General features: G+C 37.1%; 1 protein-coding gene across 1 annotated transcript; it reads right to left on the bottom strand.

Moving 5' to 3' along the window:
• Nucleotides 1–1,053: 1,053 nt before the first annotated feature.
• LOC117299327 (atrial natriuretic peptide receptor 1-like) lies at nucleotides 1,054–26,005 on the bottom strand. Its single transcript, XM_033782845.1, has 22 exons — nucleotides 25,481–26,005; nucleotides 23,351–23,484; nucleotides 22,487–22,642; nucleotides 20,906–21,041; nucleotides 19,564–19,658; nucleotides 17,918–18,053; nucleotides 16,883–16,967; nucleotides 15,882–15,999; nucleotides 15,008–15,070; nucleotides 14,497–14,574; nucleotides 14,117–14,230; nucleotides 13,194–13,265; nucleotides 12,049–12,217; nucleotides 11,663–11,815; nucleotides 10,991–11,153; nucleotides 9,716–9,862; nucleotides 9,146–9,269; nucleotides 8,573–8,641; nucleotides 7,041–7,215; nucleotides 6,214–6,312; nucleotides 4,013–4,104; nucleotides 1,054–3,413 (listed from the first exon to the last, which is right to left on the bottom strand). The coding sequence occupies exons 1-22, from the start codon at nucleotides 25,947–25,949 to the stop codon at nucleotides 3,351–3,353; spliced, it is 2,910 nt and encodes a 969-aa protein (XP_033638736.1). The 5' UTR covers nucleotides 25,950–26,005; the 3' UTR covers nucleotides 1,054–3,350.
• Between the last annotated feature and the right edge of the window lie 1,723 nt (nucleotides 26,006–27,728).

Below are 27,728 nucleotides of genomic sequence, written 5' to 3' on the forward strand. Positions count from 1 at the left end.
CAAGTACTGTAACACAGTGGTTAGGTTTTGTACTTCAAATACATACGATACTAGTGCATAGTATGGAGGTGTTTAGTTTATTGGGGTCTTTGTTTGGTTGTTGGTTTGTTTTTGTATTCAACTCTTTGTTATAAAACTATATTGATATTTAAGTTTTTATAATGTTCTTAACTGTTATTGGACGACTTTAGTTTATTTTTTTACTCAATTGGACAATATTCCAAAGCATACAATTGAGGTTTTACTAGACTAATTCATTGTATTTCTGCATAAAATACTTAAATTATATTGGTGTATTTATTGGTAAAACATGGTAGTTATTAACATTTTGTTAAAATTATGCAGTTATTATAGAGGTTAGACATTTAAGACTGTATCGAAATTCAGACTTGTTAAAAGCTGTCTGGTAAAACAAATGCTATTTCACATTACTATTGTCATTACTCATTGATACATGCATGTTCTTATGGTGATCTGTGCTATACAGTACTGTCAAAGTTGTTCTACCTTGCAGTTCATATGAAATATGTTTAACTGCTGAATATGTTTTAATTGAAAAAGTTTAGTACTTCAAATTATGATTTGCTACTACACTCTTGTCATTAATAATAATATAAGAATACCTCGCAAGTATAATAATAATAGTAATAATAAAATCGAAGTCTTATATAGCGCACATATCTACCAAACAAGGTACTCAAGGCGCTGGCTGAGTATATACAAACTTTAGAAAGATAGGTTATTGCAGTGATGAATTCTGAGACCCAATTATTTAGCACCTTATAAGGGTTTACAAGGTGCTACGGCGCATTAAGCAGCCACAACCAGGAACACCGGGGCGAACCCCTTCTCTTTTCGATAAGTGCACTGGGTTCTTTTACATGCATTACACAACACATGGGACCATCAGCTTTACGTCCCATCCGAAGTATAAACTCGGCATAATGGTGTGTACATTAAGAGTGAGGCTAAACAACTGTATTCATGTAAGAGTAACTATAAATACAAATATGAATAGTAAACTTGCGGGTACAACCATGAGTAAAATCTCTTTTGAAGGAATGGTGGCTCTGAAAAGAGCCGGTTTGGTCTTGACGTTTTGAACAGTATACTCTGCTCGTCTTCAGGGGGATGTATTCATGTACATATATACAGGGTGTGCAGTGTACATTGTTCTTGTGAACTTGTCTTGCTACTTATTTACTGCTGTGGAGTAGATTTCAGAATTCGGGGAACTCATTTCAAAAGAACAGGACCAAATTTCATAGAGCTGCCTAAGCACAAAAATAAGCTAAGCAAAACAAAATTGTGCTTACCAGAATCTGTGCTTACACACATCGGTGTATGGGTAAAAACCACAAATAATTTTCTTTATTAAAGTTTAACATCTCTGATGCCAGAATCTGGTTACAAGCCAAAGTACAATCAAATATTTTATGACATTTCAGGCAGAAATATTTTAAGGGATGTTTTCTACCATCATCATTAGATCGTGTAAGTTGATGTCAATCTGTGATTCTTCGTGATTTTGTTTCTGTAACGTTCCTTTAATATTGCCTAAAAGGCCAGTTTTTCTATAGTCAAACAAATATATAAATGCTATTTTATTTTATAAATCTTTTACACCTAAGGTAACAGCTGGTTATGTATTCTTAAATTTTCTGAAATTAATTTGAAATACTTCTATTGGGTACTTAATATTATTATGTAAACTGAAGTTTTAATTTGTTATACTTGTATGTCAATTGAGGTGTTAATTTTCTGAAATAATTGTAATGGTAATTGGATTTGTTTGTTTATTTTCTTAAATAAAGTAGCAATACTTACGTAGGGTATGTAGCTCATAATTGTTAGTGCACTACAAAATATTGTCAATACATTTGATTCCTTTCTGGCAGAGATGAAGCTTGAATTTATAAAATTTGAGCTGCGACTGGAGGTTCTCTAACACTACCTACAACACCATGTTGACTAAAGCCAATTAAACAGATCATTTTATCTACTTAAAATAGTTGACTAAAGCCAACTATACAGATCATTTCATGTACTTAAAATATTGAAATATTGCACTATTCGTCAAACTTCTGTTTCAAAGTCTCTAAAGTTTACACGAATGTTTGTTTGGTCAACCCCAAATCTGTTATATTGGTTTTACAACTATGTGAGGGTGTCCATCTGATTTGCTTTGGTTGTCGCTCCACATCATGGGAGTATTGGCTGTATGTTTGTGTTGGTGTGCAAGATGAATAAATTATAATAATAATAGTAATATTAACATTTTCAAAAATGTCTTCTTTTTTACAACAATATTTACAGAACAGATACAATATTTAATTTTTATTTCTCAATATTTGAACAACGTGTAAACATAATTAGTAATTATTTCAAGTCACTTGTCTCGCTGCAGAAGTGATTATGTTAACGCATGAGCTTTGAACGTTCGGGCTTTTTTTAAAAACATAATTCAAATCCGGCAATCTTATAGCTATGTAGAAAACTCGCATAATCAAAATGCTAATGTAGGTGAGGATAGTAATCTTTTTCAAATGGGTAACTGTTTGAAAAGTCATAATTATTAGTTTCTCGTATGGTTTTAGAAACTACATAAATCGTTCATTTTCACAGTCTAATCATGGAGTCAGTGCATATCACAATATTGTATAATGTGTTACTGTTACTGGTATAATGTGTAACTGGCCGACCACGTTTAGTTAACAATTCCGGACTTCAAATCGGGTACCTGGGTCCAAATTTACCCCCAGATGCATAGCCTTTGGCCTGAACATCTGACGTCACACTTCAAGTGTCGTGAATGACGTCAGAGTGAGTGACCTCAAATCAAGGTAAAACTCTCAAAACTCCCTTTAACCACATCTTTTACAGATTGGCTTTGAACACATCTGATATTATGTTATTGACCTGGACCGGCGCCTTTGAATGTTATACGGATAAAGTGCGTCTTACAAATGCTGTGTTAGTATCATTATAGTCGTCTTTCACCTACATTGTGAGCAAACGACCGCAAGTGCAACCGCACACGACACCTCGGACCAATCAACACAGATATATAAAGCTTACGTCACTGCACGTTTAGCCAATGAAATCATGGTATCTAATAAAATCACTGGTTATGAAAAGCAAGTACCCGTCTCAAATGTATTTATCCTTGCGGATCAAGACAGGTTACATGTCTACGAGTTACCAATGGGAGACTTTTGATCGCAAGGTGGCAGCAGACTAATGCGGTAAATTTACCTTGTTTACTTAGTTCTGAGCCTGCGTACATTACCTAGAACAATGGATTTAAGTCTGCTGCCACCTAGCGTCCCAAAAGTGTCCCATTCTGACGATCAGTATCTTCTTGGTATATCAGCTGACCCGGTCAACCAGTAGGTCGTTAACTTCCCTTTGCCCTGTATATCAAAATGTAATTGACAAATTATTAACAAAATGCAAATATAAAGTATAATCACAACGCACTTGTTAGATCTTTGCCATTTTGATTGGTGGAACGCGCATCACGTGTCAAACTTTATTTTGCCATCATGTTTACTGTTCCGACACTCCAAAATGTGATTGAAAGGTGTCCTATATTGAAAAGTGTCCCAATTGATAATTGTATGTGTCCTATATCGACAATTATTGGTATTCCATAAAGGTGTCCTATATAATAGGGGTCCTGATTAAAAATCATAGGGTGTCCTATATTGATAATAATTATGTCTCACATATTGATAAGTGTATGCGTTCTGTAAACATAGACGTCCTTAATTGATAAATAAGATATACGTTATTGATAAATATAGGACCAGCTAACTTAAACGTGTTTAATACAAAGTGAGGGCATTTCAAACAATCAGATGAAACGTGCTCTTCCGTTCCACTAGGCGTAGCAGAGTGAAACTGAACTGTCAGATTTCAGCAAATGCATACTATTCTAAAACCAAAAACAGAATGTATACTTTGTATTTAATTGTTACAGTCTTTTTAAGCCCTTGAAAACAGACCCTACCTTGATTTCAATTTCTCCACGCTCGGGAATGTCGAATGATCCAAACTTTTTGAGAATTTCTGCTGTATAACTGCTCACATGAATTTTCAGAGCTGAGAAATCAATCACCAAACAGAACGATATCAGCAACTATAATTCACGCAATACTATAATACCTTTGACTTTTCGCTTTCGCGCTGAAGCAATAATAGGCTAACTACAGTATTTATAAATATTTAGAAAATGCTTTCCGTGTCACGTCGACTTCATCATGCGTTGTTCAAAAAAATCAAAATTAAGTTACCATTGAGATATTTTCGCGTCCGCAGTATTGACAAAAATCGTTTTCATTACATTTTTTAAAACCACTTTCCATGTCACATAAAGAAATACAGATAAATCAGCAACAACGATGTATTTTTTATTATTATTCCTTAGGACAATCATGTACACAAAGATTACAAGTCTATGGGGGCTGTCAATGTTACAAATAGTTATTGTAAAACCATGTACAACCAGACCTCTTTCAACGATCAAATGTACAGATTTATTTAACCATTTAGCCACTGGACCGCCCAGCCACCTAAAGTGATACACTGTGTAATGCGGTAGGAGGAAACCTCGCTATAGCTTTTGTTTGTAGAATAAAAAGAAACATCATAATAAAACTAGATAGTCATTAGTAGGTCTATGCATTGGTGAATCCATCTAGTTTTGTATAGATCATTATTGATTCATCCCTTCACTTGACTTGTCGAGGCTAATGATGATGAAATAATTTTAGCTCTTACCCAACAAAACGCTCATTAGTAAACACAAAGGAAACTGTATTCTATCATTTATGGTGATATTTTCGAAAACTAACGCCTTCGCAAATAATCAGCATTGAGCAAGATAAAAGCCTTGAAAAGCTATTGTGTCCATTTTATCATTATACAAAAATAATCGCCTTAAATATTACCGCAGGCGTTTACGAGGGGGTTTATTGTCCCCCCCCCCCCCCATGAGGACTTGTACAAATATCACCGAAAGGGTCACAAATTGTGCATGTATTTATAAATAATCAGCCTTGGGAAAATGTTGAACTATGATTCCAGTAATTTACTGCAAGAATCTTGAAAAATCATTTCGGCAAACTCGGGCGGTGGGACTAGAGGGTAACGTGGGAAAAAAATCATAAATGCATACAGACGACTTTTAAAATTGCACAAAAGCAAAACATTATAACAAAAGCGATACTTTCAAATTAATTTAAAACATAAAAAACACCAATAAAACAGGAACAAGGATAAAATAACTAAAGGTAAACATAACAAAGACATATACTGAAGATATTTCCCCAGGTCGTACACAAAATTAATGGACTTAAAATCCTACAAAGACAAAACTTTACTGTTATCCTCAGTAAGTCTTTTAAGATCCTTCAGTCTGATTCAAATTTCATTCTGTTCATTGACCATGTCAATGTCTGTTGGGCTATTGTTCACATTTGATCCTTATATAAAAAAAAAATATACAAAAACTTGAACATACGAACAATAGACAAATATTGAGCAATTAAACATTTGAGACACTTGTATATGTTTTGATGAAGTGCTATACACAAACAATGTGTATACTGCTAATAATAGCCATTTTACACTTTCGGAACAGAAAAAAGTTCACAGATTTACAAACAACTCAAAGGGTTTAATTAAGGTAATGGTAAAAGACTTCTCTTGATATATTATTCCTTGAAATGCTTTACTTTTTGAGAAAACATTAAAAACAATTATAAATTCTCGATATCGAGAATTACGGATTTATTTTAAACACGAGTCATGAAATAGAGAAACGTGCGGAAACAAGGGTGTGTTTTCCCGTTATTTTCTCCAGACTCTGATGACCGATTGAGCCAAGAAGAGAAAATTGACTAGAGCGGGATTTGAACCAACGACTTCCGGTTTAACGTGCCGGCGCTCTACCAAAATGAGCTATCTAGCCCTATGTTGGTGGTCTCCCTATTTAGTCAATTTCTTTGTTCGGGGGTGCCTGTCAGAAGCCAGGTTTGTTATAATATTATATATAAATTGTGATACACGAAGTGTGGGCCTTTGGACAATACTGTTTACCGAAAGTGTCCAATGGCTTTAAAGAAGACAACAAATTGAGAGTATGATATGAACAAAGGAATAAAGTGAACTGGAAACTGCACATCATAATGTCATTTTGAAACGACTTACCTTCGCCGTTAGACTCCATTCGAGACGCTGTGTTTACAGTATCGCCAAACAGACAATATCTAGGCATCTTCAGACCAACCACTCCTGCCACACATGGTCCTGCAACAACGTAATAAGACATTTTGAAATTTCGGTTAAAGGGCCTGGGTACTTTTTGTAGGACAAAAAGCACAATGTCCACAGATTTACAATAAAGTTGAACAGTTTGAAGATAGTGATGGTAGAAAGCTTCCCTGAAAATATTACTTGCTGGGGTGCTGTAGTTTTTGAGAAATTAGTAAAACAATGTCATAAACATAATTTTCGTCTCAGTGATCGTGAGACGAAAATTATTTTAGCCTGTAAAAACGTATTTTCATGACAGTGTTTTACTCATTTCTCAAAAACTACAGCACCTCAGCAACTACTATTTTAAGGATAACTTTCTACTTTAATTATCTTCAAACTGTGTAAGTTTAATGTAAATTTGTGACATTGTGTTTTGTGTGACAAAAAGTACACAAATCCTTTAAAAAAGGTGTTTTTATTTGTTGTTGTTGCATTGATTGGTCTCGATAGAAATTACTCTTCACTTTTCATAATAATTTTCTGGACCGATACGGGGCAGAGGGTGTGTCCTGGGGGGAGGGGGGCAAGATCCACAGTTAAAAAAGTACTTAATATATTTCAAGAAAAATATTTAAACATTAAAATAATTATTAATGCTCCGTTTGTAGGCAACTGTATCGAAAAAGTTGTCCAATACGCCACGTGTTTTCCTTTTCCCAACTAAAGGCTATCATTTCCCCAATTTACACTTAATTATACAATTATAAACCAACATTTACCTGTGTGTACCCCAGCCCGGAGTCGAAGCTTCCACTCGGGTCGGTGCCTGACCTTGAATGACCCCACTGCCCCTAGCAACGCCAGCGCCATGTTGGCTATCTCCTTGGCATGTTTATTTCCATTGCGTATGGGTAGACCGGACACCACCATATAAGCATCGCCAATGGTCTCCACCTAACAAACCCGTCAGAAATTGACATCATGAAAACAGTAAGGAAATTAGTATTACTATCATTTATTCGGAAGAACAGAAGAACAATACAAAATAATTATAGGAAAAACAAATCAAAACAGCTATGACAAAAAAGCCAATGGCATAGCGAAAAAATGCCTAAAAATAAAAAAAACTTATTAAATAACTGTCATTCGGTAAGTCCACTAGCTACATTAAAATAAACAAAACGTCTGAGAAAGATGACAGAAAGCAGCAAAACAGTTTTAACATGAAAATACATAAAATAATACACAATCCAAGAAAGGGTAAAATATTCATACATAAATATACACATACACTCGTCGATATGCAAACAAATTAATGCATACGAATAATATTGCATTACGTATAAAACAATACAAGTGCTAGTAATAATCACTAAATCTGGTATGATGTAACAATTTTTTTTTATATACGCAGTTCTAACGCACCACAGTACACAAAACCCGTATTAAGAGGCACATTACATTAAGCACCTACTAGTAGGGTTTAGCAGCACGTCACGCTAACAAATACGTAAACGTGAACGTCAGAATGTTGTTGTTGTAAAAATATCGAGTTGAATACGTGAAGTTACCGTTTCCTCGTCGCGTACGTGAAAACGTCATACTGAGCATGAAACAAGCCTAAAGTGGTGACGTTACCTAGAAACAACACATTTGTCTGACGTTCACGTTTTTTGCTTGCGTTATAACGTATTGCTAATCCTCCATAATACAAATAATACAAACCATATAGTGAGTATAAACCAATACACATTATACGACATGTATAATATAAATAATTCAATACAAGTTAAAGGAAGGTAATTTATTTAAAAATAATTACCAGCATAATACTTCACTTGGTAACAAGTATTGGGGAGAGGTTGGTAGTATAAAACATTGTGAGAAACGGCTCCCTCTGAAGTGGCGTAGTTTTCGAGAAAGAAGTAATTTTCCACGAATTTGATTTCGAGACCTCAAGTTTAGAATTTGAGGTCTCGAAATCAAGCATCTGAAAGCACACAACTTTGTGTGACAAGGGTGTTTTTTCTTTTCTTTCAAAGTTATCTCGCAACTCCGGCGACCAATCGAGCTCATATTTTCACAGGTTTGTTATTTTATGGATATGTTGAGATACACCAAGTGAGAAGACTTGTCTTTGACAAATACCAATAGTGTCCAGTGTCTTTAAACAAGTTAGTCGTTTAAATTGGTTGTTCGAACGAGAAAAAAAATTTGCTTGAACTATTGTGTTCCAACGGGTTTTTCTCTATATCCCTAAGCTCCATGACACAGCAAACTCACAAAAAGAAAATATATTGACTTATCTCACCTTATACACGTCAAAGTTGTCAATGGTCTCATCGAAGCATGTATATAAGTCATTTAACAAAGTCACCACCTTTGACACAAAATAAACAACAAATAAATTATGTTGAAGTACACAACAAAACTCCAAAAATACAGAGAAGATTAGAACATTACCCGACGGTTTTGACCCAAAACACGGGACTGAAAATTCTACTTATTTGTCATCATTTAAAACAGCGTGACTAAAGCCACTGGACACTTTTAGTGTACTACTTAAAACAAAATATTAGCGTAACAAAATTACTTGCTAACAAGCTATGGGGAGCTGTTGATAGAACATACATTAAAAGAAACAACTCCCTCTAAAGTACTAAAAAAAAACTTGACAAAGACTTTTCAAGCATCACAAGGCACACAGATTTGAGCGAACAAGGGCGCTTTCCTTTCATCGTTTTCTTGCAACTTAAGATTTGCCCCCCAAAAATTGTTATTTTTATGAAATTGTTGGGATACACTAAGTGATAATGCTCTTTTTGGCAAAATACCACACGTGTCCAGTGTCTTTGAAACATATAGTCATTTTAACTTTGTGTACCTGCATCGGTGAACTTTCAGATGACAGCTCAGTGAAGCCGACAATGTCACTGAAGAAGATGGTCACATTGTCGTAACTCTCCGGCTGGACGGCAAGCCCTCCTTTCAGCTGATCGGCTACATACCTTGTGTGGTTATGAAATAATGACTGCAAAAACTTAATTCAGTTTGAGTTAAAAGCTCGTCAAACAATTATATTTTACTTCAGTGATTTGTACTTCTGGGTCAAGCAATTTGTTTTATGAATTCAACTAAACTCTTGTGGGACACACTTTGAAACTCTTCAAACCGTTCAATAGATTTTACTAAAGCTTGGGTGATTAGAACTTTGGTTTGAAGAAATTAATAAAAGCTCATTAGTAGTAATATAATTACGTTCGTTTTATGAATTCAGTCAAAGTAAACGCTTAATGAGACACACTTTGAAAACTATCCAAACCATTCATTCGATTCTACCTTTAGCTTGAGTGATTTGTACTTTTGGCTTTAAGCAATATAAAAACTACTTGGTAATAGAATTACATTTGTTTTATGAATTCGGCCACAGTAAATTCTTATAAGACACACTTACTTTGGCAAGACTTCGTAGAGAAGCGTCTCAGCTCGTTTCTTTTCCTCGAGAAAGGCCGAAGTTTTTTCTTCTACAAGGGCTTCGAGATTACTAGCGTAGAACTCCATACGGGACAACAAGTTATCCATGATACCGCCTGACACATTCCTGTAAACAGAGAGACTGTTGTTGCAATTATCAATATAATGTATGATCACGACTACAGCCAATGAGAAAGCAAGGGTCTGGCTTGGCATATATTATTTGATTCATTTCATTTCAGTTGAGTATCTTCGGAGCAGCCGAGGCGGAAGGACAAGCTTCATACTTTTTTTAACCAACTTCAAACGTAATAGCTTGGAATTTTCCCTGTTTTATAAAGGGATGGTTGAATGAAGAAAATACACTATAAAAGAATCCGGTTCACGTCAGACAAGGAATCCGGATCGGGTCGGACATGTACTTCGGATCAGGTCGGAAAAGGAATCCGGGTCAGGTCAGACAAGTACTCCCGGTCAGGTTGGACAAGGACTACAGGTCAGGTCGGACAATAAATCCGGGTCAGGTTGGACAAGGACTACAGGTCAGGTCGGACAATAAGTCCGGGTCAGGTTGGACAAGGACTACAGACCAGGTTGGACAATAAATCCGGGTCAGGTTGGACAAGGACTACAGGTCAGGTCGGACAAGGACTACAGAGGTCAGACAAGGACTACAGGTCAGGTCGGACAAGGACTACAGGTCAGGTCGGACAAGGACTACAGGTCAGGTCGGACAACAAATCCTGGTCATGTTGGACAGGGACTCCAGGTCAGGTCAGACAATAAATCCGGGTAAGGTTGGACAAGGACTCCAGGTCAGGTCGGACAATAAATCCGGGTAAGGTTGGACAAGGACTCCAGGTCAGGTCGGACAATAAATCCGGGTAAGGTTGGACAAGGACTCCAGGTCGGGTCGGACAATAAGTCCGGGTCAGGTTGGACAAGGACTCCAGGTCATGTCGGAAAATAAATCCGGGTCAGTTTGGACAAGGACTCGAAGTGAGGTCAGACAAGGAATCCAGGACAAGGAATCCGGGTCAGGTCGGACAAGGAATCCGGGTCAGGTCGGACAATGAATCCGGGTTAGGTCAGACAAGGGATCCGGGTCAGGTTGGACAAGGACTCCAACTCAGGTCAGACAAGGACGACAATAAATCCGGGTCAGGTTGGACAAGGACTTTGAGTCAGGTCACATAGTTGGACAGGGACTCCAGCAGTCTTGACCCACGAGTTTTAAGAATGTGGAGTTACTTACTTGCAATTTTTCTTCATGGTGACGAGTAACTCAACCGCTGTAGGGCGCTCCGTAGGATCCTGGTGCCAACACCTCGCCATGACAGCATGCATCTCAGGGGGACAGGCTTCCCTTGGTACGTACGGCCGGAAGGGTGTGTTCGAAGCAACTTTCTCAAGGATTGCTGGAGAATTGAACAATAGTAATACAAGTTTAGCCTCGTCCGCCACTCAGTGACGCTCAAGCCGCTTCAACGTCCAGTGTTTTCTGCAAGGTTTTGAAGTGTGAGACCAATAACTTGGCACGGTGTAAATGCCTTTAAGGTGATTGAGCGCAATTTCCATTTTTGTCTTTATGGTTAACGCAAATTATTTCACACTCTGTAGTTTCGTATATTATCACCACCACATCCTGGTTACTAACCCTGTAAAAGAGTCGAAGTTAAACTATGTAATGATGTTATGTATGTTGTTACTGGGAACTATTTCGATTAAGGGGGTTTTACATCAGCCAAAAAAAGAAACTTCCAGGGCTTCAAAATTATAAAACTTAGACTATGGCAGTGTTTGTGACAAAATATTTATCTTGATTAGTTCTAGTATGAGCTTCGTGAAAACGAAATATTCGTTAAAACCTTCCTTTCCTTATCCCCAAAAAAATGAGAGTTAAAACAAAAACGAAAATGAAACCTACTTTTGGCATCCACGTTATTCTTGCACTCGTATTCAAATGGCACTCCTCTCATTATGACCTCCTGCATGATGATGGCAAGTGAGTAAATGTCGCCCTCTTTTGTCGGGCCTTTAGTAGGGTCCTTCAGAAGTTCAGGTGCCTTCCACAGCATTCCTTGGGAAAAAAAGTGAACAGAACAAAATAATTGTGAAGTGTTTGATGAGGTAAACTAAGGCACATCTTGACAACCGGGGCAGTTTGGTTTGTGCATTCTCGGTAGTGATTGATGGTTTGTTGGTTCTTGTATTGTACAACCTATGCTTTCTTGCGGGGTCCATTCTTTTATGAGAGTTCCTTTTGCTTTAAGGGTTCCATAAGGGCACTTCCGTGACCACGAAAACACTTACTTGTCAGCCGTTTGAGGTCAGCTGTGATGTCTGGTAAGGACGGATCCCTGTGCATTTGTAAACCGAAGTCCGTGAGTTTCACTACGAACCGGCTGTCAACTACACAGTTTGGGGAACACAATCTGCCATGAACACCGATCTCACTGCGGCCGTGGAGAAAGCTCAGCCCCTGCAAAGACGGCAATCACAATTATACACAAATATTATAAAGTTTGTCCCAGGATACTATACTGGTTATAGCTTAAAATATTTGTTAGCTTGATAGTTTTTTGGGGAAAACGAGCAATGAAAAGCTACTATTGTTACTAACAATAATAATAATAATAATAATAATAATAATAATAATAATAATAATAATAAAACAACATTATATAGCGCAATGCGAAAAGCATTAAAAGTAAACAAAAACTTATATATTCCCCAGTTAAAGCCCAAAACAAACAAATAATCATAAAATGTCTCCCTCTAAAGTAAAGAATCTTGTGAGAAAGAAGTAGTTTCTCACTCAAATAATAAAAGACTTCAGCTTAAGCTTAGCCTACTATGAATATGTAAGCACACAAAAAAAAACGAAATAAAAAACCAAAAACGTTTGTTTCTTTCATTATTCTCTTGCAACTTAGATGACCAATTCAGTCCAAAATAAGAATACACCACATGGTCAAACTGGTCTCTGACAATTTCCAAACGTGTCCAGTGCCTTTAACCAAATTTGATGTATTTGAAATTCTTTAAAAAAACACCATTGATGAATGAATGAATGAACAATTCTTTAAAGGTGCAATGTTTCACCAATTTACTTGTTATACCACACAGGTTTTTTTTCAGTGTTGGAAATAATATTTTCTTTAAGACACAGAGCAAAGGAATGTCCACAACATGTATGCAACCCAAGATGCGTTGCTTTTCGGTGGGGTGCAAAGCCTAAAACTGTTATAGACCTTTATCATGCTGCCTCAATCTTGGTCATGTTCCTCGTATCCAATAACAATAACAAAGGCTAATAATCATTTTGCAATTAGGAACCAGACTATTCTGTTCTTCCAGCCTCGGTTTGGTAACATTGATATCAATGGCAGAAATTAAAGATGGCTGCACCGTGATATTGGTATGTTGTCTTTGATCCCACTGCTGCACCTAATTACCTTTATGGCGTCGATGAGAAGTGAACTCTTGAAATCCCAGTCCATTTGGAGTGCACTGTTCTCGATGATATCCTGTGTGTCGAGACAAAAATAATGATTCACAGGAAAAAAGATCCCATTGAATCCCATTGAGTCCCATTGATAATTTGATTGGGATTTAATGAGATCCCATAGTTTTAATGGGATTCACTGTGATTCAACGGGATCCCCTCCCATTGGATCGCATTGAATATGTCACAAATTCCACACCAATCCCGTTAAATCCCATTAATCCCATTCAATTCTTTACTGGATCCCACTTAATCCCAATGGTTTTTTTACTGTTTTTTTTTTCCTGGGAATTATTACCACAATGGTAAACTTGGTCTCAGTTTGGGTACAGTTTTTTGATACACCCATTGTCTAAACGACAGAGGTCTGAACAGAGATAGTGAACATACATACTACATTAAAGTGTACAATAAAACGTTGAAATGGTGTAAAATGCCAGTGTAGTTATTAATCTTCCAGTGATAATGTCCACTTACTAATGAAAACAAATCGATCTGTATATTCGTGCTGTACGTTATTTTCTATTACTCCTTTCTAATATTTCCACGGTATTCAAGGAATACCGCATTGAATGTGAACATTGACTGACGTAACAATTCCTCTACGATTCAAGTTCATGTGTACTTCAAGAAACCACTATAATATGCATCACATAGAAGAACATGTACAAGCTAACCAGCCCTTCACACATTATGAATGACACTGACTTAATAACAGATAATAATAACTATCTAATATGCCTCATTTCAAACATCGTCCAAGATCGCTTTTCTTAGTGACCCGGTCAATGGGTCCAAAACATTCCTTAAATTTGTCTCAGCTACTTTGGAGTAACCACTCTTTTTATGCACAAACCACTGCCATCAACTTACCTGAAGACTGCCTTTGGCACAGTACTCAGTGACGGCCATGTACCTGCGACCCCCAGGCATGTCACAGCAAACACCCAAGAACCGAACAAGATTACTGTGCTCAATATTTCTCAGCTGTTGACATAATATATAAAACAACAACAAAACACGATGTAATTTTTTTCTTTTAAAGATATGAGCTCATATAGTCGTCGAAGTTACGAGATAACTATGACTGAAAAACAAAACACCATTTTGATAGGTTGAGTCAGTAGTTAAATTGAACGGAAACAAAATTAATGCAACTTAACACCTGTTTATTAATTGAACTTTACTTTCTGAAAGTGGCAGAGAAATGTGTAAATTAAGCAGCATTATTAAAATCGTCAACAGTAACTTACATTCCTGAATTCAATCAGCAAGTTCTTACCAAGAACTACATCCATGTTCATCATGGGTTTAAGAGCAACCACACGGCCCTGTGAGACATTAAACAATAAACAAAACAAAAAATAAAAAAAATGATCACATTAATTGAAAGTTAATTTCAATCGTTTAGACCAATTAAAAAATGCAAACCAAGTTAGGATGAATAATTAACCACAGTGTATTGACCCCCTTGCACGCACGTCACAAGTGCAGACTGTGCCACGCTCACCATTTTGGTAGGCTTACGTGTAATAAACGCCGCGTCGCCTACAATCACAATGCCCACCAAACGGCGCATCCGATGATGACGTCAATACTTCGTAATTTTAGTAATACTAACGACACTGAGCACTTAAACCTCACGTTTCGTTCTGTGATTTAAGAAAAAACTAAAATGGAATTCACAATTTATTTATAAAAGGGTGTCAAAAAATAGAAGTCGGCTTGTAAAAATAAAGCCTGAGTTTGAAACCGTTTCTGTACCTCGTAAGTGGCAACTCTAGTAAAGATTTGTCGTCCACTGCCAGCCTCTAGCATTGACCCAGTCTGAAGAAATACAAGAAAACAAAATAATGTTGTGGTTTAAATTAGATGGATAGTAGTCCAATAGCCTTTTCAGGGCTTAACCTTCACTAATTATTGTAACATTTATTGTTTCCACTTGAAGGCATTACAGATACTTCTACGAAACACATTCGAATGGGAATGTTTAAATGTTCGCATTATGCTAGGTAGCTACACAAACAGAGATGTTTGAAACAATTATAATCAGAACATCCTAAATCTTATCAAACTGGACACGACCCCCAACTTCTCGACCAACAGAAAACAAATATCTGAGAAGTTTAAAAGTAAAACTAAATTGGAGTAATGTATTATCGCATTAAGCACTGTACAACAACTGTAATAGCAAACAAAGTAAAACTGTCTTTTATACCACGTCATATATAGTCACGAATTGTAAAATATACGCACATTTTACGACATTACTTTTTTTTCTACAAAAAGCCCTGTGAGTCACACCTATTTTTTTTTTTTAAAGAGGTGGCATGATTGAATGCTGTGGGCTAAACATCTAGCACACTGCACGGAGTGGGCTGTTTTTGCTTTGTGAACTAACACGGTCGGCCATTTATGGGAGTCAAAATGTTGACTCCTATAAATGGCCGACCGTGTTAGTCGACGGGGTAAAAGGAAAACCACGCAATTTCGAGGCATATTTGTGTGGATCATTGTATGCTAATTTTAAAACATCTTTCCAATCATATACATTTTATAACAAATGGTTACAAACGCTTTTCAAATACCAACTCGACCGATCCAAGGCAACGCGTTCCTTTAACAATAACAGTCTTACCAGTGAAGCAGCTAGAGATCGTCTTGAAGAAGAAGCAGACTTGGCGTGACTGAAAACCAAATCTTGGTATCGGATCTTCCACGACATATTCATCAACTCTGAATTAAGTCTAATTTTTCTGCAGGAACAGATACAAGAATTTGAGAAATGGGTCACAAAAATAATTTTCATTTCAGTAGACAAACATTCTTTTTGCATAGGCCTAAAACGTATTTTTCGTGACATTGTTTTACTCGTTTCGTCAAAAAAAAAAAAAAAAAAACACCTCTGCAATTAATATTAAATGGTAGCTTTCTACCATCAATATCTTTAAACCTTGTCAGTTTACTGTAAATCTGTGGACATTGTGTTTTGTGTTAAAAAAGTTCCCAATTCCTTTAAAGGCAGTGGACACTATTGGTAATTACTCAAAATAATTATTAGCATAAAACCTTTATTGGTGACACGTAATGGGGAGAGGTTGGTGGTATAAAACATTGTGAGAAACAGCTCCCTCTGAAGTGCCATAGTTTTGGAGAAAGAAGTAATTTTCCACGAATTTGGTTTCGAGACCTCAAGTTTAGAACTTGAGGTCTCGAAATCAACAATCTAAACGCACACAACTTCGTGTGACAAGGGTGTTTTCTTCTTTCATCATTATCTCGCAACTTTGATGACCGATTAAGCTCAAATTTTCACAGGGTTGTTATTTTATGCATATGTTGAGATACACCAACTGTCTTTGACAATTACCAATAGTGTCCACTGCCTTTAACAATAATTCAACTATAATTCAATTGAAATATTCCATTATGACGTGTATTCCCTCCTCTTTTTAGAAATTAACTCAATGTGGGAAAGGATCAGTACATGGAAAGGTAACACAAATCAAAAGAGTAAATAGGTATACAAAGTTATAATAACATTAAAGCAAAAAATAAATTAATACAGATGAATAAATTGTATGCAAAAGAGGAGCGCGAGCATGATGTTGTTAGTCCCTCAACAAGACATGCACTTACCGGTATATGAAAAACATTCCACCCAAGATACCACTCACAACGAACGCAGCCAAAATAACGGAGAGAATAATGAGGGTATTGTCGCCTGTAATAACAATTAATTATTATTACTTTTGGTTAATTCCAAAGGCTGAACTGCACAGTGGTTACAGTAGGTAAAAGATCATCAATACACATAAGGAAATACAACATTAAATAGACTATCAAAAAAGCAGACTATTAAAAAACGAACAAGCGCACTTAAGAAGGCAAGATATACATTTATAAGCAATCCTCCAGTTAGGTACAAAATAGAGCTGATGAAATCCAATATAAAAACATTAATTTGTGTAAGATAAAAATTAAACAATCTTAACAGTTCCAACGAGTCATGATAATCATACTGTAGTATTCAAACTACAGTAATTATTGGAAATTACCACACTGCGCAAGAATCTTCAAATTACTTTTGCTTAAAGCCATTGGACACTTTCGGTAAACAATAATGTCCAAGGCTCATACTTCGTGTATCACAACTTATATATAAAATAACCAACCTGTGAAAATTTAGGCTCAATCGGTCATCGGAGTCGGGAGAAAATAACGGGAAAACCCACCCTTGTTTCCCCATGTTTCGCCGTGTCATGACATGTGTTTAAAATAAATCCGTAATTCTCGCTATCGAGAATTGATATTGTTTTGATGTTAACTCAACAAGTAAAGCATTTCTTGGAATAGTATTTCCAGATTAATGCTTTCACCATTATACCTTCTGTATTAACCCTATAAATTATTTGCAAATCTGTTAACTTTTTTGTTCTGAACCGAAAGTGTATAATGGCTTTAAGAAGCCGTAAGTATTGTAATCATGCGAATCACGTGGTCTTATGCTTGTGTCCAATACTAGCAAATAATAATAAGAAGAATAAGAACATTCCTTGTACAAAAAACAAACAGACCCTCGATTATGTTACATTGGTTTTCAAAAAGAGGAACCAAACAATTCATACCAAATATTATTTGCATTAATGAACGGGGCCAGGGACCGTAGTTTACCTGTGCATGGAGAACCGTCTGCGTTTTGACAGGTTGGGACGTCAGTTGGCGGCCGATTACCAACTCGTCCATGCCATTGAATGTCTCCAAGGGTGTAGTTGATTGTTTTAGAAACATCAAAGTAGTTTGCCACCACCTTTACAAAAGTATATACATTATATAGTTGCTAATATTATAGGTTTTCCTGACCCCCCCCCCCAAAAAAAAAAAAAAAAACCCAAACGAAAAAATACATTCAATATAATTTTATTCTCATGCCAAGTTCAAAAAGGAGCGCTCTATATCCGAATAATTTTTTACTTAGGGCACTAGTCTCTTCGCCCGACTTTCTGATTCCTGTTGACCCTCACAACTCACACAGCATCCTGTATTGAATGCGTCACAGGCACTTCACCCGTTCATTGGATCCACTTCAGTGCCACACCACCGGTTTCTCGCCTTTCTTATAGCCCAACGCACACAGCATCTTGTATTGCGCATACTCTGCTCCCTTATAACCCTAGAACCTGTTGAATTCAACAGTCTCCTGGGCCCATGGAGCTGCTTAACCACAAAATTTTGCTCAAACAAACAAATCATTGCTTAGTAAAATCAGCACCGGCCAAGACTCCACTCATGTTATGCTAAGTAAACAGCAGCTAAATACCAGTCACAAGCAATGTATATGGCAGGGAATTTTTGCCTGCAAAATAACCAAGCTATTTTCGTGCTTAAACAAGTTTTGTGTTTAAGCAGCTCTATGAAAGCGGCCACTGTTGATAACAGGACAAAGTATCCTACCAGAAACGTAGGGCCAATCGAACGTCAACCTTCCCCGACATCTACACCAAAATGCAACTTGGAACAGCCTACAGGAACTACTTTCTTTGTGTGAATTGCGTCCGAAACTTTTCGTAGATTCATACATAGATCGTAAAACACTAATTCTCAAGGTAAAATTGCAGTGTTAAATAATTCCACAAAACATTAAAGACACTGGACACTATTGGTAATTGTCAAAGACTAGTCTTCACAGTTGGTGTATCTCAACATATGCATAAAATTACAAACCTTTAAAAATTTGAGCTCAATCGGTCGTCGAAGTTGCGAGGTTTTAATGAAAGAAAAAACACCCTTGTCGCACGAAGTTGTGTGCTTTCATATGCTTGATTTCGAGACCTGAAATTCTTAATTTGAGGTATCGAAATCAAATTCGTGGAAAATTACTTCTTTCTTGAAAACTACGTCCCTTCAGAGGGAGCTGTTTCTCACAATGTTTTATACCAACCTCTCCCTATTACTCGTAATCAAAAAAGGTTTTATGATAATACAAATTTTGAGTAATTACCAATAGTGTCCACTGCCTTAAACACAAAAGAACGATGCTAAAAATAAAAAATAAATAATAATAATACCCGCTGTTTTAAGCGTGAAACAGTGTATACAACTTCATGGGGGTATCCGGCTGAATGACAAACAAAATGGTGACAATTGAGAAAGTGTTCGTGATGTGACGTCACAACAAAAAGCAGTTACTGACGCACTGGGGTCAGACCTTGGTCAACCCGGGGTCGAGCGAATGCACAAAATGTTTTTTGGGATATTATGCTAATTAATCTTTTAATAAACATTGCAGTAATAAAACAAAAGAGGTGATTTTTGTTTACCTCAAAGGCGCCCGTTTCTTCGTCAGTCATGTCCCACAGAGAGAAAATTGCTTCCCGGCTGCCATTTGCTGTAACGTAAACCTTGCCTCCGATACCTACAACAAAACAGAAAAGTGATTTAAAGACACATATCACTTTTGGTAATTGTATAAAGACCAGTCTTCTCACTTGGTGGATCTCAACACGGCACGAAATAACAAACCTGTGAAAATTTGAGCTCATTTGGTCGATGAAGTTGCACCTTGTTACATGAAGTCGTGTGCTTTCAGATGCTTGATGTCGAGACCTCAAATTCTAAAAGTCGTGAAAAAATTACTTCTTTCTCGAAACTACGTTACTTCAGAGGGATGCGTTTATCACAACGTTTTATACTATCAACAGCTCTCCATCAATTATGACCAAGTAAGTTGTTGTGCTGAAAATTACTTTAAGTAATTACCAATAGTGTCCACTGCCTTTAAAAGGGAATGTATACATAGTAATAACAAGAAACAAGAAGCAGTTAAGCAGCTCGCGATAGTACAAAATAATTGTGGAATCATTTCGCTTTGAAGTAATGTGGTTTATGAAAAAAAAAACAGATCAGTTTTATCCAGCAAGTTTTAATCTGAGAATCTTTACGTCAGTCATAAAATGTATTTGAATTAGGAAATGTTCTTGTTGTGTATAATCGCCCCATAGTATCTATATTTTTAAATTATGAGAACAATCGAACGGTTATAAAAACCAAAGGGATACCTTTACTTTAAAGGAAGGGTTTACCTTTGTTAAATTACTCCAAAAAATAATGACTTTGAAGCAGTACAGCTGTTGATAATGTGTATTAGGAGAAACGCTTCTCTCCCAAGGAATGCATTTTTTAAGAGATTTAAAAACAATTTAATCTGAGTTAGGTTTCTACGTAAGTTTATGACAGAACTAGGTCCGTAATATGGTTGCCATGCTTTTGTTTACACGAAACTATTCCTGTGGCCGATTTCACAAAGCATTAAAATTCATCGCAAGACAATTTTTTAGTATCACCGTATATAGTGATTTTGTGTGTGACATCACACATTACTTCACAACTACGATTGATTATCAGTTACGATTAATCTTAGATATTTGTAAAATCGGCCCTGGATGGTTTGTATTATAATAATAACAACATGACTTGTAATGCGCACATATCCACCTTGCTGGGTGTTCAAGGCGCAGTAAAACCAAAAACAAAAACAAAAACAAAACACAACACAAAGAAAAACAGACACAACAAAATTAGTCATTGAAAACCTGTGACATAAGATAGGTTTTGAGAAGAGACTTGAATTTTGCGGTACAAACAGTTAAAGTCGTGAATTACCTTCAAAAGTTCGGTCCCACATTTTCTGCACAAGAGCTCCTCCGTCACGTATGTCACCGCCTTCGTGTAACGTTTCGTTTATGGCGAGAGAGTAAAGGATCAAAGCGTCGTGGAAACATGCGGAGTAATAGTAGGGCTGAAATGGAGGAATAAAAAGCGGCTTGTGAGTAAAAAGGCACTACAGACATTTTGTAATTGCTCAACATTGTAAACATAGGAACATACTCGAAGCGAGCAATGGAGAGAATCATTTAATTGTGTGTTATTCAGGTTATGTATAAAATAATACATCAGTTTATATCTCCCACAATTCGAAATTGGGAAGCGTTACTGACGTAACGTCTCTCAACAGTTAATAAATAAACGTTTGAATTGAACGATCATTGTGCATTTTCGCCTACCTCGTTTACTTTTTAGTAAAAGAGGGGGCGGTGTTAATGGGGGTATTGCAGGCTCTTTCAAGAATGTTCGCGTCATAGTGGGTGGACACTTTACAGATGATCACAGTGAGCATTGTTCAACCCTTTTCGGAGTGTTCTTTGTTGTTTTAAGGCAAGTATTTATTGTCTCAAAACCACACGGCATACGCTAGCGAGTCCGGCAAATATGTTTGTGTGTGAAAAGTAGCTGTGAATAACCCACAATTTGTTTACGTTAACCTTATCTATATCAAACGAGGTTTCAGTTTTCCAGAGGAATAAAGACTAATAATTCGACATAAATTAAATTATCTCGGAAAAAGATGCAGTAAATTTGTGGACAATTAAGTTTACTTAAAATTAGCGTTTTCGGGACCAGATTAATGATGCGTCTAATTTTCTTAACGTCCATTTTGTTGAATGCCACAAGATGTATATTGTCAAGAATACTGGAGGGTGCTTTTCTTTCGAGATAATGCGAGAAAACCAAAGCACATGGTGTAGAATTTTGTCAGCTTTCCAATAGACCTTTCTTTTGTTGATAAACAAACCGCCTTGGTTGGCATGGTCGGCCGAATGTTAGTAAAACTCTAAATCTTAAAAACAGATGTTTTAACCAAATTCAGCATTTTCTGCAAACTTTCAATTAAATAAAATACCTCTCATAGTTAATTGTTTTGTTTTTAACAAAATCAACAAATTTGGTTACATTGTTACAAAAAATAGCGATCTTTTCTTAATTTGCACTTACGGCTTTCCATAGTTTTCCAATCTGGGTTGGCAAAAACTCGGGCTGTGACGTTGCAAAAGAAAGGTCTATAGTACCATTTCGAAATAATTCACGTGAGTAAAAAAGTTACTATGTAGATTTTTCTCCTTAAAGTGCTTCGAAATGACATTCAAAGGCCAAGTTCTTTGACAGTTAATTATTGTACAGGTTAGACTCTTAACTGGGTGTCTATGCATTTTATTTGTATTATGAACTGTCGCAAAGCAAGGTGCTTCCAGAAATTCCGTCAAAATCGGGTTGAAGGTAGTACGTCGAACAACAGCGCGTCACTGCGCATTATGACACACCGTGTTTGCGCAAATTTCACAAACGAACAAGCAAACTAGCAAACAAGCAAACAAGCAGACAAAACAATGAAACACACAAACTTACTTCCCCTTCCTGGAACAGAGGTGGTTGGTTGAGATCCAGCGAGGCGTTAACCATCATCTTAACAAAGTCAGCATAAGCGTCGTTGGAGGGCTTGTAGATGCGGATGGACATCAGAGCTCTGTAAGCGTCCTTCAAGATGGCATCTACACTATCACCCTACACAAATTATAAATTAGAACAGAATTAGCTATTGCAAATTTATCAACCTAAAGGTCCGATGGTATGTTAATGCAATTTAACAATTAGTGGCCTGACATTTCGACCCTAACAGAATCTTTCTCGAAGGCTAAAGAGATAAATATTAAAACAAATCAATAAAACATAATACAAAAAATACAAAAAAAATGAAATGTTAAGCAGTTACAGGCTTGACGAAATGCACATCGACAGCGAACGTTTCAACGAAATCGACTTCTAAACAACGATACAATACAACAAAGCAAAGATAAATAAAAAACAATAACTAAACACAAATGTTTACCAAAACGATACACCGACAGTTACAACTAAGACAATGACAAAAACAAGGACAACGGCAACGACACATACTATATAATAATTTGCTGATTTTTGCTGAGCAGAAAATTGTTAAGCAATAATTATGTTCTGCTCAACCAGCTCTTTGAAGATGGGCACAGGGCGCCTTGCTCAATATGACGTCATAATTATGACTACTACGGGTGCGTTCGTTTAGCTTCCCTGGGTCGACCCCGGAGTGTGGCGTTTTTTTTTCAGGACGAACGTGGGTAATTATCTGCATACGTTCGTCCGATGGGGGAAAAATACGCCACACACCGGGGTCTACACGAACGCACCCTACATGTAGGTCTATCGTGATGAATCGAAACATAACATATCATTTACCCTTTGCCAGAAATCGCCTTCGAAGTACGAGTGGTTGTAGGTTAGAAAGACATAATCACCACCCACCATCTGAAGGGTCTTCGCGTTAACCATCATGTCGCGTATTACATCATCTTCCATGTTGAAAAAGATGACTGGAAAAAAATAAATAAAAAAAATAGAGAAAATGTGGATAAATAAAATATAAGTCAGGTTAATTATTAACGAAAGAACACACATGGGACGTCAACCTCGTCACCGTTGTTAGACTGCATTGCTGCAATCGTAAGGTTGGGGGTTCGAATCCAACAGCTTCACACTGCACTCGTATTGCTATTGAAAACAATTATCAAGCGCATTTCCAAAAAGACCAATGCGCCTTAAAACAAAAAATAGAAGCAAAGTACAAGAAAAATTGAATTATATATACAGAAGTCAACAACAGAAAACAACATACCCAAAACAACATTATTAAAAAAAATTGTTTGGTTGCACTGTTTGTGGTATTTTTTTATTGTTTTCCCCCTCGGGTAATTTTTTGATGTAAAATTTTAATAATTAATGGTTGATACAAAGGAATAATCTATGCAAAGGTGCAGTTCCATTTTTATTTTATGTTGAATCCTAAGTAAAAACATTGGATGTATTTTGTTTTTGAATTGTTCGGTTTAATATTGTATTAAAAAGTCAATTCACCCTTTGGTCGCCTCGTGAGTTTTAATAAACCTTTAAAGGCACTGGACACTAATGGTAATTACACAAAGTACTTATTAGTATACTTGAAGAGCATAACAAATAATGGTAAACGGCTTCCTTTGAAGTAATGTAGTTTTTGAGAAAGAGGTAACTTCTCACTCAATAATAAATTACCTCAATTGCAACCTTTTATTATGCATCTGGAAGCACACAAAGTAATGCACACTGATGTTTTTCTTTCATTATTCACTTGCTAATTTGATGACATTTTTAGCCCAAGTTTCCACAAGTGTGTCACATCTTTTCATTCGATGTGAAACTAGAACAGCGAAGCTGCCATGGCGAGCTGCCGATCACCAGATAGAACCAATGACTGACAGAAAAACCAATCATTTGATCAACTGATGGTCAAAGGGGTGGTGACGTTGACAAGGGTTAGTATGAAGTTATGACATTTAAGATTTTCATTAGTTTATCTCATTCAGCTGGAACCAGTGATATTTGAGTTCTATTTTTTCAAATTATATACAAGTAAGTAGCAATATTTGATTAACGTTTTGCACTCTTCAGTGCTGCACTCTTAAAAGTTGATTGGTGCCCCGACCGCCAAGCCGGCGTTAGTCAATAACAAAAGAGCCGGTCTACTATGAGCTCAATGAGGGTCAGCTCACTGTAGACGGGCTCTTTTGTTATTGCCCAACGCTGGCCTGGCGGTCGGGGCACCATACCCATGAAAAACGGCAAGCTGCTACATCATCAATGGATGATGTCATCGTCAGCAAAACACCGTGCAGGAAAACCATGCCGTTTTAAAAATGATTGATTTTTTTTCGTAACGGGAGTTTTGGACTACCGGTTGAAATGACTGGACTAGCTACGATCCGATCTCGCTTTTAACATTTCCGTGAAGAACATGAAATATCTATCCATATATACTAACTGGGTAATGTTGCCGACAATCATAACGGTAAAGTTTGCCGTGTCTTTGTGACTTGTTTTCTTTCTTTTTGAAGCAATGTTTTACGTAAAACAAAATTCATACCGCACCGATTTTTTCATACACAACGACAGCCCTTCGCTACAATTTAATGGTAAATTATTATGGTTGAGACTTTTCAGAAAATACGGGCCGAAATTTACCGAATTTACCGAATTCCACAAGCCCTAATTATTCATTAAAACAGAGGTCACGCACGAAAAACGATGAATAATTTGCAGATAAAAGGAAAAGAAATTTGATGACCTGCGGGTAGACAGTTTATTATAGTATCGAATTTACTTCAATGAGATATCCCTTTTTGTAAACTTGAGTGAAAAAGTGGTGGCGTGATACGGAAAATTATCCGTTATTTTATACCATATGTTCGGATACACCAAGTGGAAATTCTGGTCATTGGCAACTACCAAAGATGTCCGGTGCATTTAATGAATGAATGAATGAATGAATTAACTTACTGTTACTGTAGACGGCAGCTTGTCGCAATATCTCATCCATCTTGCCCTTGTCCAACGCAATAACTTCCGCTTTTACATCGTCAAGTGCAAGACCCTTCTCAATTGCTCTGCTTGCCTGCTCAAAATCGGCCGATGTATCCTCAATCGACACATAACGTTTCCAGTTGTATTTTCTAAACAGCTCACGTATGAAGTCCACTGTAGTGCTGAATTTGAGGGCGGTTTGTGTCAGCGTAGGGAACCGCTTCTTTAGGTCGAACTCGGGTGCGCTGGTGCTACCGGTGAAAATCGGTATATTCAGGGAGGCGGCCAGGTCCCCGATGCAGGAACTTGTCTGGCTACAAGACGGTCCGAAAAGGGCGTTCCCATTATTCACCAGAACAAACGTTGCTGCTTGTTCAACTTCATCTATAACGTCCTGATTACAGTCGCTCCCCACGTAGAACGGCTCGAGGGTGAAATTGGCCATCTTGCCATCGTGTACAAGCTTGGCTATTCTCTCCTGTGCGATGAAGAATGCAGGGTATATACGCTCGCCTCCGACTAAAGACGTGTCTGTAGCGTCTAGTATACCAACTTTTAGCTGGATGGCGCTGACAGGGTGAAGCAGCACCAACAATAGAGCGATTAACCTTTTATTGAACGCAAATTCCTTGCGTTTCTCCATCTTCTTTACAAATACCAGTGAGAAGCCTGCCCCCAGTTGTCAGTGGTATATCACTGTGAAGAATCGCTATCCAGCGTGTTATTTATACCCGGTCAATTCCATTGCTTAAAATGTTGATACATTTAAATTATGTTTTCTTCTTCTGTTTTGCATGAGAGCAAAACTTGGGCAAAGTCACGCTCAAGTCACGCTTCCGTATGCCAGAATATTTCTCAAGGTTTCGTCTAGATATTAAGTGATCTATTTCCCATCTATTGTTATGCTTAATTGATGCTCGAACGGTTTTACAATGCCACTGTGTAAAGGAGGTCATTTGACCTTCCAACTATCCTCCAGTTTTGCTGTCTTACATCTCTGTCTGTAAATGAGTCAAACCCTGAAGGTTTTTCATCTTTTAATCCTTCCCTCCCAAAAGTTGCATACGTGACGTATAGCCATTGACAACTAATTCACTTTGATTGAAAACTTTAAACTTCGTTTGCTCTTTTTGGCAAGTTAAATTAAAGAAAAAAATATATATATAAAAAAATGGACCACCCATCTGTCTATACAACGCTAAGAAATGATGCACAATCCATTTATTAAAATTAAACGAGTCTGTGTTTTTTATTAACATTGATTGACAAACATACAACCTTTGAACACATGGCCATATTATAATTAATAGGTCTTGTTTGAATAAAAGTGTGGGCTTTGACATTACCAAGACAAAACAAAACACATTTAATAGTTCTTGCAAATATTGAAGTCGGTAATTCATCAAACTCGGGTTTCGCGTTATATCCCATTGACTTCCAAACTGCATCATATCTTGATTTTGTGTTTGTAATTTCGCTCTTGTGTTTCTTCCCTTTGAATTTTGCATTTGTTGCGTTGTTTCACATACTGTGTGATTTTTCCTGCTGTCTTGATGTGGTGGCAACGCAGCGATGGGCGCCGCCATCTCGAGTGATGGGAAAGTGCGCCCATAGCCTCATTTTGGGGTAAGAATTATGATGTCATGCATAACAAAATATTATGAGAGGCGTTATAAGCTGCAACGTGGAGTTCACATCCTGCTAACTCTTCAAATACGCTTAACGTAAAGCGCGTTGCTCCCTGCTTCTGCAAGCGTCGATTCTTCGATATAAGGTAAGTAGAGCCATCAAATCGGGCCAGCGCGGTTTGTAAATCAACAATCAAAAGTCTATAACCATACCCGATACGTAATATGTGCACCCATACTGATTTCATACTTGCTCCATAGAACCCCCCCCCCCCCGAACCCCTCTCCACCGATCTAAAATCGTCTAAAGAATTCCAGAGACTCCCAAAGAACAAAGAAGTTTGGAACACCGTCCAACAACAAATATCAAGCACCAATGACCCAAATAGAGATCGCATGAATGATCGCACAATACCATGTCACTTATCAGCCTGATTTGATATAAAAGGGGAACACGTAGTTTTCAATATTGAAGATAACCCATCTCATTATCGGACCCAAAAAGTAATCGACATTGAGAAAGGGCCACCATAATTGGCTGGATGGTCCAGTTGCCACGAATTGGTGTAACTGCTTTAATTTGATTTAAGAATCAG

Source organism: Asterias rubens, chromosome 14 (assembly GCF_902459465.1).
Source record: "Asterias rubens chromosome 14, eAstRub1.3, whole genome shotgun sequence".
Classification (NCBI taxonomy): domain Eukaryota; kingdom Metazoa; phylum Echinodermata; class Asteroidea; order Forcipulatida; family Asteriidae; genus Asterias; species Asterias rubens.

Coding starts and splice junctions, on each gene's coding strand:
- LOC117299327 (XM_033782845.1), bottom strand. CDS start 25,949: ATGGCCAATTTCACCCTCGAGCCGTTCTACGTGGGGAGCGACTGTAAT. Junction 9,270..9,715: donor CTCTACGAAGTCTTGCCAAA/GTAAGTGTGTCT, acceptor TAACCACACAAG/GTATGTAGCCGATCAGCTGA. Junction 3,414..4,012: donor GTGGAGAAATTGAAATCAAG/GTAGGGTCTGTT, acceptor TTTGATATACAG/GGCAAAGGGAAGTTAACGAC.